The 14125-nt window shown below is 35.5% G+C and overlaps 1 protein-coding gene across 2 annotated transcripts in view; it reads left to right on the top strand.

Moving 5' to 3' along the window:
• The window catches only part of LOC121878126 (thyroid receptor-interacting protein 11-like), an 89404-nt gene that overhangs the window by 54874 nt on the left and 20405 nt on the right, over positions 1-14125 (top strand). For both annotated transcript variants that reach the window (XM_042384128.1, XM_042384127.1), the window contains exons 23-26: positions 826-1032; positions 2030-2251; positions 9513-9665; positions 11585-11755. In XM_042384128.1, the coding sequence (XP_042240062.1) occupies positions 826-1032; positions 2030-2251; positions 9513-9665; positions 11585-11755 (753 nt within the window). The remainder of the gene's footprint in view (positions 1-825; positions 1033-2029; positions 2252-9512; positions 9666-11584; positions 11756-14125) is intronic.

Raw genomic sequence — 14125 nt, 5'->3', positions numbered from 1 at the left:
AAAGTTCCTAAATAGCCAAGCGACATACAGTAAGTGCAAAACTATGGATAACTAGACGATGTATAGCATTAACCTACCCTATATGAAATTCACTTAGTTATCAGAGGTAGATTATTTAATATGTAGTAAATGGGAATTGGCTCCAGTCCTCCATTATTCTGTATTTTGCTTAAGCCAAAAATTAACAAAATTCTGCTATGATAAACAATAAAAATGATACATGCTACATCATAAAATAAAATAGCATACATTTTATTTATGGTACAAAAAAATATCTCTTTTTCACTCTCAAACACCCCCTGGCTGACACAGAGAGTTGGATTGTGGGCCACAGGATGACAGCTCAGTCAGGCAGTTAAGACATTGAAAAGTTTTAAGGGATTAACACTACAGTAGTAACTTCCTTCTGAATTCACTAGTTGTGCTCCTGTTACTTTTGCAGTTGTACCAGTGTCCATTGTGAATCACTTCACTTACCATGGATCAGCGAATTTAGCAAGATATAGTAACGAGTTCTTATGGGACTATATTGTGGGTGGGTAGTGTAACTAATTCATGACTTCAGCTCAGTGTATGATAGTTAAAGGTTAAACATGGATTTAACACCAAGGACTCGTGGCTGTAATTCATGAGTTTCCTAGTTGCAGGTTCAACAGTGAAATGAGCTTTCAAGGTTGATCTTTAATTTTTCTTCAAGTTATTTTTCCTTTCCTTAATCTGGATGAATCTTGCAACTTTATTTTTTTAAATATTCAAAGAACTGCATGTATTTAGCATAATTCTTTCTACCATGTTTTATTTTCATTTGTACTTTACATGTCACAGGAAGGAAATCTGTTAGCTTCCACTTTCACAAGAGGTAGATGTTCAACAGTATCAGATTCCCAGATTAGTGAAATCCGTATGACAAGAACTTCTGCATCCTCTGCTGAAAGTGATTGGGATGTAAATGATTCCCAACAACAACTGCTTCAAAAAAAACCCTCAAAGGAAACATTCAAGAAAATTCCCCGAGCTACATCAGCAGAGACAGTTAGTAACTGTTTTTTATTGATCAGTGTTTTAAATTGCTACTTGCTACTGCTTCATATATCACTTCAGTGAGATTTTTTTAGTACAGTATTAGAGAATTCTGTTACTTTGCATTAGGTATGCATTTAAAACATACTATAACTTTTTTTCCACATTGGACATGTGGTTACAGTACTTGAAGGTCTCAGTTTGCTATCTTTTTAGATTGAATTCTGGATGTCTATACTTTTTGACCAACTGGATTTGTCAACATCATGTAAAATAGCTGTTGAGTACAGGTACTAGACCATTTATCTATCTTCCAGGAAACCGGATTTAGCAGAAAAACTTTTGTTTTTTAAACTTGGTTAGTTTTATGACTGGGGGGTTTGGCTGGCCACATTGCTTTCCTATTGGTAATGCCACAGTGGTGCACACCTCACTTTTAAACAGCAGACATCTGTATGTAATTGCCTCTACTTTTTGTGGTTATTTACCCCAATTTGTTATCATTATCTATAAACGCATCTAAAAGGATAGCAGGAAGTTACTTGCTAATGGAAAGTAAATTTTTTTTTCCGCTCTAACAACAGTGCATCCCGAATGTGTTAATTTGTTTGTCATGAAGGGTGATTCTCCCCATTCTCTCTCACCAGGATTTTTATAAGTGGTTTGTGACAGTCTACTACTACCTAACTACCCAGTAGTGTATCTGAAATTGACATATGAATAGTGTGAAGAGCATCTTATTTCGTGTAAAGTAACCATAATAAGTAATAATAGAACTTTCCATAACACATGTCCCAAGTTTGTTGGATAGTTGGTCCGGTACCTGTAGTATAACTGAATTACAAGAATTTAATCCTATTTTAACTACACTGTTTATGCTAATTACTTTTCACATTGCACAGTGGTTATAATTTTTATAATTTGTTTAATTAACCTATTAAGCATTATGACCTGCAAATGCAATTTTTTAGTACTATCTTTAGAGTACTAATGTGTGGGATCAAAACAGGTGACAAGGAAACCATGCACTCGAACCTCAGGTGCAGAAAATAAACAGAGGTGTGAAAATCAAGCACGTCAAAATGCAGCTGCAACTGAGAAGAAAGTTTTACAACAGCCAGAGACTAGCATTTCAGGCAAATCATTTGGACGCTCTGTACCAAGAGATATGCTCTTTAACTGTGAAGATGAAGAGATGATGTTCAGCAACAAATACCTCCTTGATATGCAGGTAAAATTTTATATATTCTATTACTGTATTATGTTTTATAATTTTGCCAAAATTCATTAGTGCCTCATGCTTACCAGTTGGTGTTATCATCATCATCATCATTTTATGGCCATTTTCCGCACTTGCATGGGTTAGCTGCAGTTACCTGATGGCAACTCTCCATGCTGCACTGTCTCTTGCAGTCTATCTTGTCAGGTTCCTAACTCTAACATTATTTCTTACAAACTTTCCCTTTGTCATTCTTGGCCAAACCCTGGCTCTCCTCCCCTCCACTTTTAGGCTCATGCACCTCTTGACCCAATTGGTCTCATTCATTCTATCCACATGCCCAAACCATCTCAATCTGCCTCTACACAGGACTTTGTCAATACTCTCACTACTGGTACCCGTCACCCTCTTAGCTCTGAACAGGGCCTTACCATTCTCATTCTGCTCACTCAAGTCACCTTATGTCATCCTCTGTAGCTGCCCATATTTCACTGCCATACAACATCACACTTCTCACACCAGTAGCATACATTCTTCTTTTCACTCAGAGAGAGGGTCCTCTTGCCTTCGATAAAGGCAGCAACTCTCTTAACTTCCTCCAGCTATTTCTGACTCTTGCAGCTAAGCAGGCTTCAGCACCCCCACCGGTAATGATCATGTCATCCAGGTAACAGAATTCATTGATGCAGTCCTAGGACATATCCCCATTGTTCAGTTTCTCCAGCTCTGTTGTGGGCAGATGATTACATTCACATACAGAACACTTAAAGTCAGCAACTTCCTGAAGTCTACCATCTACTCCACTGAACTTCTTGTGTACCCACCTTCCACACTTATTGCACATTAGTGAGTACTACCAACATTTTTCTTGCAGACAGCACTTGGCCATTTTCCACTTTCCACCATGAGTTCCTCCCCCACACCACTAATCAATACTTTTGTTTTTGCCACATTTGCACTCAAGCCCTCTGCCTCTATTCCATCCTTCCATTTCTTAAATTTCTCCACTGCCTCTTCAATACTATTTGCTCTCAGCATATAACAACTTCTAGGGCAGGCCAATCTTAAAGTATTGTGATATTGTGTCCAATACCATGATAAATAGAAGGGGCTCAAGACAGGCCCCTGGTGGACTTTTACTTCGAATTACTTGCTTTCCTCCCCATTTACTTTCACAGAGGTTTTTGAGCCCTCATGACACTTCTCGACTCGGAGTTTTCTCGTTGCCCATTTTACAACTTCACATGGAACTCTGTAAAATGTCTCATATAAGTCTACAAATACAGATATTTCTATTGTAGCTGCCTGGCTTTAAATATTGCCTCTGTAGTCCCCCTGCCTGGCATAAACACATACTGTATTTCGTTTATGTTACTCTCACTTTTCAATTTTTCAGTCGCTCTTTCTATATCTTTCATTACCTGGTCTAGCAGCTTCAGGCCCCTATAATTCCAGTTTTACAATTATTCACAATCACTTTTCCTCCAGTTATCTGGAACATTACTGTACATTCCATCATTATTGCAGTAGTCAATTCAATCATCATTGACACACCTACATCGCTTGATGCTTTCAGCATTTCTGCAACTATCCCAGAGCTTCCAGCTGTCCTTCCATTCATAATTTTGTCAATTGCTCTCTCCAACCATTCACTTTCAATCCTTGGGCAGGGTCCCTGTACTTTTTCTACCACCCCTAGGCTGCCCCTATCCCATTCATACTCCTCATTCAGTAATTGATCATGGTATTTTCTCCAAGTGTCCTTGATTTCCTCATTATCAATAACCAATTTCCTTTGGTCATTTCATGTGTGGGATTTGATCATATAGTAAACTCCCTCTAACCCTGACTTGCTTAATCCGGATTCCCTTACAAACCAACAGTGAACACCTATATCCCCATCCCAGAAAAACACAACCAAAATGTGGTTAGTATGGAGGAAAGTTTGTTTAAAGTGGTGGGGGGGGGTAGACTCATGAGCTGCCTCTGAGGAGGTGGTAGAGGTGGTCGCTGAGGAATGCTAAAATTGAGTGTCGAAGAAATATAAATAGTGTACGGTGCAGTCAATGAAATTAGCAGTGAAAACAACCAGTGTTACTAACAGTCATTCTCCTCTCCTTCCATGAAGGACTATATACTATACATACACCTCTACCCACTAGCCTGCAGTAGGCATACACTATGCATGCTGCTATGTACAGTGCTTTCTCACTTATTGAATGTACAGTGCTTTCTCACTTATTGAATGTACAGTGCTTTCTCACTTACTGAATGTACAGTGCACATAACTGTAATCACTTTTTATGTCTTAACATTGCTTTAACACTGTATTCTTGGCTGATTGTGTCTGGTACAATAATGTACCTCACAAATTGTATGCAAAAACAGCATCGAGTAAGGGAACAACTCTGTACAATGGCTACAGTATATGAACTAAGTGCACAAGTCTACAGCCTAAGTTACTCAAGCACCACACACCCAGCACATGGGAATGTGTCGGCACATGGTGCAATCCCTCGGAACTCACAGAAAATTTGTTCCATTGCCCAGAATGGAGAGATTGTATCAGAATTTTTTCAGAAAGTGCACATGATTTCATCCTCGACAACTTGTTCCCTTGCTCAAAATAGAGAGTTTTCCAGGAAGGCTCAAAATTCATTCCGGCTATTAGAGAGTTCCGGGAACCGGAGAGTCTGGCTAACGGGGGGATTGCTGTATCTCCATGTTGCTTGGTCAGTTTTTGAGAGAAATGGCCTTTTTGGACTTGACATATAGCATAATATTTTTTATCTGAATATTTATTTCACTATATCTGAGCTGTCTTTAGGACTCTCATAAGTACTTTCTAACCCTTTTAAAAACATGTGCAACTGACATTCAGTGGTCCCTCGGTTAACGAGCACAATCCATTCTAGAAGGTTGCTCATTAACCGAAACCATTGTTTCAATGGGTTTTTGGGTAATTGGTTCCAGCTCACCGAAAATTGCCTAAATTCAACAAAAAAGGTAGAAAAGTGCACTTACTTTGAGGTGTGTATGTAGAAGGCTCCTGGATGATGATGATGATGATGATGATGGGAGAAGGGAGAAGAGAAGGCATTGGAGTGGAAGAGAAGTCACCCCATGGTGCCATTTCACCCATAAAATTTTAGTTCTCTTGGTGTAATTCAAGATTATTTTCTTTAAATCAGCACTGCACTGCATTATATATTGTCAATATGTAAAATAAATTTCAAAATGACCAATAATTTGCTTGGGAACACAAAAAAAGCATTTAGTTGAAGAGAGTCTCAAGCAAGATGTTACCTCCACTGAAAAGACAGAGAGACTGACGCCTGTTTGGTGTGTTGGCAGGCTGGATGGCACGCATAAAACTAGTTTCCTTACCTTCACTTATGTTCAATAATTGTTAAAATTACTAAAAAAAAATTAAAATTAAACTTTTAAAATTATTGAATTGTATAAACTTCTTGATATTTACTAAAATGGTAAGGAATATAAGCCCTAGAACCGATTACTGTATTGGCGGTCTAATACTACAGCTGGTGGACCGCCAAATGCAAGCGAAAACATGTTGAGGTCGGCTCGTAAGAAACTCATTAATCGAGGGATTGCTCGTTAACCGAAGTTAAGAATCTTATGGAAGGTAACTCGTTAACCGAGGGACCACTGTATCAAGTATACTGTACTTACCCTGAAGAAATTGTGGGAGGCCTCTGGCAGAATACTCCAGAAGATATCAGAAAAGGATGGGGTCCATAATGTAATGATTAAAAAACATTAATTCCCTTTTTTGGAAACTGAATATTGTGCAATAACTAATAGATACAGTACTGTAGTTGAGAAATTAGTCTGTTTTTATTAATTTCTCCAAATGAAAATCCTGAATTGAGGACAGTGATTGAAGTGTTTTGAGGAAAAGGAAACTTACCTCAATCACAAACTGAATTTGGTATTCACCTTCTCAGATATTAGGATATACAGTCAGTCCTCAACTTACGACGGGGTTAGGGACCGACGACCAGGTTGTAAGTCGAATTGATCGTAAGTCGAAAATGCGAAAATATTATATAGAAAATCTAAAATGGGTGTCTATTTTTCTTCTCAGCACCACGAGAACTCTCACTTTTACGCTTGCCAGCCATTTTAAATGGAATTACAAACAAAAATTTTGTCAGTACACAGCGCGATCACTAACGTCGGGACTCGAAAATACGTAATTTGAAAAATATTTTTTATGACTGCGGCGGTCGTATGTCCGGGTGGTCGCAAGTCGAGGAGTACCTGTACATTAATATTTCCATTAGTCAGAATCCCTCAAACCTGAAACTCTCTGATAGCCCGAATTGAAATTTTCTTGGAAAATCGTTCCCAAAGTTGGATTTTGCAAAAATATTCCGGCTTTGGGAATAATTTTCCGGAAAATTACGAGAAAATTTTCCCGATGCCCGGAAAATTTCGGGGACGGGGGAGTTTTTTCCAGGTTTGAGATGAAAATCAGGCGCATTTTCCAGAAATTCAGAAAAAAATTCCGAGGTTGGGGATATTTTTCTAGGTTCGAGAGATGATGTAATAGGCAATTTCTGGAACTTTGAGAAAAAATTTTCCGTTGCCCGGAAAATTCTGGGGATGAGGGACTTTTTTCTGGCTGTGAGGGAGTCATGTCGTTACCTGGAAATCTCTCATTCCTGGAAGTGCTCCGCATCAATTGTTCCGGCTAACGGAGATATTAGTGTAATTCTAACAATTAGGAGAAAAAATTTGTAAAGAAAGCAGAGATTAATAAGTAAGGTCATATGTGACAGCTTCAGCTGTAACTGAAAAGACAAGCCTAGTGGTGGTGGTTGTTCAACCAAAAACAAAATCAAGTGTTCATTAATTAAGGTACTTTTTCATATTCCAGAGGAGTACACTGTGAATGACGAAACATAAAATGAAGATTACTTTACATGCTAAAGAATTTTATGTTAGGTTGGACCATTTGATGAGACAATTGAATCATTGCAATGGAGAATCAATATGTAGACAATACTTTGGTGCTCCAATGTTGATTTTACTATTAACACTGTTTTTCTCAACTTTTTTGTGTATTATTATTACTATTATCCCAAGGAAATGAGAAATTTTTAAGTTGATTTATTAAATCTTGCCCACCATCCTGGGAATCAGAATACTGTACACAGAACTGCAAATGTGCAACAGGAGTGTCTATACCATTGCTGCTTTCTCTGTGTGTGGCCAGCTTATTATCATCATCATCATCATCATCATCATCATCATCATTATTGTTATTGTACTGTATGTTAGATTCACAGTCTCATTGGTAGTGAGTGTAAATGGGCAGTGCCTGGGCCAGAAGAGAGAGACTCGTACCTCTGCCATTCTTTCAGCTTCTAAATACAGTAGTATTATGAATATTGGCATACAGTACAGTATTTCATTTTGGGATGATACTGTTTTTAAGAGTCCACTGTCTGCTAATATTGTCGGTCCTTACCACTTGCAGTAATTGCTAACAGTCCTCATGAAAGGTGTAATTCATTGATTGGAAGTTCACATGTGCTGAACACTTTATTTCCATTGATTTATGTCCACTCAACCTTGGTTACATGGTTACTTGTGATTAGCATTAGCTGTGAGGAAGAAAATATTAGTGAGTGAATGTTGACTTCATACTATATATTATCCTTACTGTAGGAATACAAATATATATATAATATTACTCAAACCTTAAATACCCTAGAACTTTCATAGACAAATGCCTAAACATTACTAAGAAAACTTTTTATAGAACTGATCCCACCCACCCATGACCATAAGAATATCTTAATATTACCATTCACAAAAATTTCTCACATTCCTTCACAACTAAAAACCTGGAACGTCAATGTGGCATTTAAAACTCATGCACTGTTAAACAAATGTTAATCAAGAACTCCCCAACAACACAATTGGTTGCATTTATAAAGTTCCTTGCAAGGAATGTAATATATTTTACTTAGAGCCAGACAGGTAAAGATCTTGCAACTAGAATTAAACAACACAAATACAGTGTTAGGACAGGCCAGGAATCAATGCTCTGTTTGTTCATTTGAGGGATAACAAGCACTGCATTGACTGGGATAATGCCTCTCAATATTACCATGTAATTCAATTGATAGTAGGAACATCATAGAATCTAGTCTTATTAAACATACCAAGCATTCAACATGAATTTGAGTACGGCATGTACAAGCTGGACAGTTTTGTAATTAAGAAGATTTGTGACCAGGTGAGAAGGCGGTCACCTGACATCTGACCTGACCACCAACTGTTGTGTGCTATTTAAAAGATTATTAAGGTCATTACCTAATACCTGACCATTGTAGACCTGGTCTCACCTCCTCTGTATATATACACCTTGATTTATTTCTCTCTCTAGTCTGTACTCACCTAGAATGAATTACAAAAGCTGCGGAACTTCGTGTTTTCCTTCTCTTGTAGTTATCATATATACTAGATCCAACACCTACAGTGATTTACTTGCATATATATATATATATATATATATATATATATATATATATATATATATATATATATATATATATATATATATATATATATCTATATATATATATATATCTATCTATCTATCTATATATCTATCTATCTATCTATCTATCTGCTATCTATCTATCTATATATATATATATATATATATATATATATATATATATATATATATATATATATGAACTTGACTTAAAACTCTGGATTTTTGATAAAAAAAAAAAAAATTTTTTCTTTAAATGACCATTTTCTATACTGAAACGTTTTAATGTATAAATTAGAAAATTATGGGCCCCATGTGCATTCCATGCTACATTAAAAGTAAGTGCTCAGTCACACTGTAACCATTCCTTATATTTATTACTTTCACTGTACTGTATCCATTCCTCATTATTCATTACTTTTACTTTACTGTATTTCATTGTAGATTATTTATTTAAAAAAAAAAAATTTATCTATATATGGGACTGGATTTGGGTCTAAGTAAGTGAGGTCTAGATATATATATATATATATATATATATATATATATATATATATATATATATATATATATATATATATATATATATATATATATATATATATATATATATATATATATATATATATATATATATATATATATATATATATATATATATATATATATATATATATATATATATATATATATATATAAATATATATATATATTAATTTTCTGTAATGTTTTGAATAGCTTGGGAAGTGCAACCCAATGGATGAAGCACAATGGAAGAGAGTATCTGAACTTCAAAGGCGAAATTCTCTTTATCCTCCACATATGCGATCAGCATACCCGGCAGAAATGCAGTCTATACCATTGGAGGGCTTTGCAGATGACAAACTAAGGGTAAGTAGTACTGTACATTATGTGGGAATACTTTTAAGTCTTTTATATATTTCCCATTTCCACAAATTCTTCTTAGTTAGCTCTCTTGGAATGTACTATTTTTAGTGGAACTCATTAGTTTTTCTTTTTCGATTGCATCATATTAGTTCCCATTGAGATTTTAGTTCGTGATTTGACAGTAACATGTACTGTAGTTTTGTTCGTGCCTTCATAAGTAGTCATCTATTTTCTTTTCAAATTCACATATCTCTCATCTTGTGTTGTAGCTCTATATTTGTCTGCAAAATTGCTACTGTATGAAGTTGGTTTTATATTGACATGTTTCCAGTTGAAGTTATGTATTTTGAATTAAATCATGTGCCTAAGATAATTTATTATGATAGCTAGGGACTCCATGAATGGAAATTTTTTAGGGTGCACTTGTAGTACCTCAATAAATTATTTATCTGTCTTAGGGTTCAAGAGAATTGTATCAAGGCTAGATCTGATCCCAGTGTAAAGTTGTTGGACAGGCCTGATTCATACTAATTTGGGCAAATTCTACATAATTCAGCAGAAAAAGACAAATCATCATGAAAAGATTTCTATCACTTAAAGTTTTTTCAGTGAAAATGACTAAAAGATAATTCATTTCTAAATAAATTACAAGGGTTTGTTGGATGAGAGAATCGAGTGCAGTACTTAGTGGATCTAATTGAAAAATGGGAGCAGAATTGGAAAAGAAGCAAGTCACTTTCTTGGGGCTTGACATATCCCCTCCTTAGTCTTAGGATATTAGGCTGATAAACCCACTGTCTTTTATTTACGAATCAAAAAGAAGAAACAAGAGATAAGAAGCCAAGGTGTTGGAATAAGCATGATTTATTATTAATAACGAGGAAAGAGTGACTGAAACGTGTGATTAACAGAACTTGGTTATTTTAGTTGTGTGTGAAACAAGAGAGATGAGCTGGGATAAGTGAAGGAAACAAATTCAGGAATATCTGAAAAGGTATAGGTGTTGTGGTTCTCACCAATGATGAAATGTAGCATTCCTTGGAGGAATGTAAAGAGGTTAGTCGCAGAATATGGATTAAGCTAAAAGTGGGATATCAGAAATGGGTTATTGTCATTACACATACACCAGGGAATAAGAACAGGAGGAGGAAAGGAGAGAGGATTTGGTAAGATCTGAGAGACAGTGTGATAGTAGAGGTGATAGTGATGGAGAATATTGATGTGAGGGTTGGTGAAAGGGAAATTGAGTGGAGTGAGAGGAAATATGGAATGCTAGGGGTGAATGGAAATAATGACTGATGAAAGTGTGTGCTGAGAGAGGCTTGATAGGGTATTCATGATTCAAACAGAATTTCATAAAGTACAATGGAACAGATAAATGTTGGTGGACAGAAACTTTAATGTAGATTCACTAAGGAGGTGTGTCTGGAATATTTTTTGTTATTTAGCAGTAATGAGTGGAAGCTTGAAAATAAAGGAGGTGTGAAGAGGGTTATAAAACCATTGATCTGAGGCAAGAAAATGTAGCCAAAAGATTTAAATGGATGAATGAATAAGAAATAATGGGAACAGTTGGAGAGTAATTTTTGAATGTGTAGCTGAGGTATGATTACAAGAGAATATGCAGTGCTTCGGAAAGAATTATGAATGGATTACCCTTATCCTTATAGAGAGATGAGTCCAATGGTTACATTGAAGAAAGTTCTCTATTAAATTGTAAATTAACATGTTGCTTGTAAAATGGGGAATAAATATCAATACCTTAATACTTTATTGTTTAATGTTGTTAAATATCTGTTTTTGAAATTGTTGCTTAACTGTACAAACTAATGTTATCCTGCCCTCTTAATTTTTAGTTTTGCTTCCCTTAATAATATTGATAATTTTCACAAGAAAATAGAGCCTTTTTCCCCTCTCCTCAGGAAGGGCATGCAGTAAACGACAGGCAGTTGATGACCCTAACACAGGCAACAGAAAATCTAGGTCTGGATTCTCCAGCTTTCAACCTTCGCAAACGAAAGTCTTTATCTGATTCCATACAATCAGAGGCTTCTTTCGATTCTTCAGGGGGAAAGAGGACTAAAAGATTATCTGTAAGATGTAAAAAATTTTATGCCATTATAATTTGACTGTAAATTAGTATAAGATATGCATGATTCAATGAGTGTTAGTGCTTTTTCTCTCTCTCTCTCTCTCTCTCTGTCTGTTTCTCTTTTTTTTTCCACATCAGCTTGATGTGATATTGTCCTTTGTAAAAAAAAAATATTTGAATTGGTTTTACTCTCTTTGTAATTACAGTATTGTATTATAGATTATTTACATGACTTAAATTTTGGATGGTGACTTGCATTGCCATTTAAAAGTATTTTTCTAAAACTTTTTTTTACTGTACTGTACTAACATAAGTTTAATTTTTTTCTGTAATATAGTTGATACTTTTGATGAACATACTAAATGTTTTGGGGTTGTAGCTATTAAGAGGGCATAATGTAATGACACCAGAGTTTTTCAGTGTTTTGTTGAATGTAGTAGTAAAAGAGATGAGAGCATGGATAATGGAGAGAAGCTAATTCAGTAAAAAGTGATACAGGGTGAGACTGAGAAATGACTGAGCACTTCTTTTCAGATGACACTGTTCTGTTGGGCAATTCAGAAGAGTTTTGCAAATATCTGTATTGATAAATGAGTGAAGAATAGTAATGTGATAATAGTAGTTTAAATGGAAGATGTGGAATGTGTCAGATTACAGTATCTTGGAGTGGATGTGTCAGTAAATGGAACAATGATTGGTGAATTGAAACAGAGTAGAGAAGAGAAGGAAATATAATAGGTGCACTATAAAATATATGGAGGGAGAGAGAGAACTGTGTTAAAGGAGGCAAAGTTAGGGAGGTATAGAAGAATCACTGAGTTGACATTACTGTACTGCAAAAATGTAAAATATGTCCTTTAGTTGGAAGACAATGATGAAAACTAAAAGCAGTGGATGTTATATCCAGTGAGCACTACGTGAAATGAAGAGAAAAAGAACTTGAGATCAAGTGGACATGTACAAATGATAGAATTGTTGGATATAGGGTTGACCAGGGTTTGCTCAGGAGGTATGGACATAGAATGAGTAGTGAAAGATTGGTATTGTACAATAAAATTAGTGTATAATTCATAGGTGGATCCTAGATAGGAGATGGAATTTATGGGAAGAAGATTGTAAATAGATGACATACAGTATATTGTACAGGTCGGTGATTTATTTTTTTATTTTTTTATTTTTTATTTGTTTTTATTTTTTTTGGCAATGAATAGGAATTTAAAAGATAATACTGGGCAACTTTAGTAGGTGCACACATGTAGAAGAGAGACAATAGTGAGGAATGAAGGTATAATAGAAAAGAAAAACAAGTTGCCCAAGAGATAATTAAGGGGAGGGAAGGTAGGAAAATATGTTCAGATATACAGTGGTCCCTCGGTTAACGAGCACAATCCGTTCCAGCAGGTTGCTCGTTAACCGAAACCATTGTTTCATTGGGTTTTTGGGTAATTGGTTCCAGCTCACCGAAAATTGCCTAAATTCAACAAAAAAGGTAGAAAAGTACACTTACTTTGAGGTGTGTATGTAGAAGGCTCCTGAATGATGATGATGATGATGCTGGGAATTAGAATGGGGGTGGAGGAGAAGGTAGAAGAGAAGGCATTGGGGTGGAAGAGAAGTTCACCCCATGGCACCATTTCACCCATAAAATTTTAGTTCTCTTGGTGTAATTCAAGATTGTTTTCTTTAAATCAACACTGCACTGCATTATATATTGTCAATATGTAAAATAAATTTCAAAATGACCAATAATTTGCATGGAAACACAGAAAAAAAGCATTTAATTGGAGAGTCTCAAGCAAGATGTTACCTCCACTGAAAACAAAGAGAGACTAACGCCTGTCTGGTGTGTCAACAGGCTGGATGGCATGCCAGAAACTAGTTTCCTTACCTTCAATTATGTTCAATAATTGTTAAAATGACTAAAAAAGTTAATATTAAACTTTTAAAATTATTGAATAGTATAAACTTCTTGATATTTACTAAAATAGTAAGGAATTTAAGCCCTAAAACCGATTACTGTATTGGCAGACTAATACTGCAGCTGGTGGACCGCTAAATGCAAGCGAAAACATGTTGAAGTCGGCTCGTAAAAAACTCATTAACCGAAGTTAAGAATCTTATGGAAGGTAAATCGTTAACCGAAATCTCGTTAACCGAGGGATCACTGTATAAAGGTTTTAAAATAAGAAACACGAGTTAAGAGTGTACTGTAATAGGACTTGAGGCAAGAAGAGGATGGAATACATTTGCCATAATGAGGTTGAAATTACAATGAAGGGAGAAAAGGTCTTAATAATACATGAATTTAAATATTTTGAAATGTTGCACGAGTTAACAACAGGGAAATAATAGTTAAGAATAACTTATAAGG

Source organism: Homarus americanus, unplaced genomic scaffold, assembly GCF_018991925.1.
Source record: "Homarus americanus isolate GMGI-L3 unplaced genomic scaffold, GMGI_Hamer_2.0 scaffold45562, whole genome shotgun sequence".
NCBI classification, from domain to species: Eukaryota; Metazoa; Arthropoda; class Malacostraca; order Decapoda; family Nephropidae; genus Homarus; species Homarus americanus.
The sequence above is the reverse complement of the archived record's forward strand: the minus strand, read 5'-3'. Positions and strand labels throughout refer to the sequence as shown.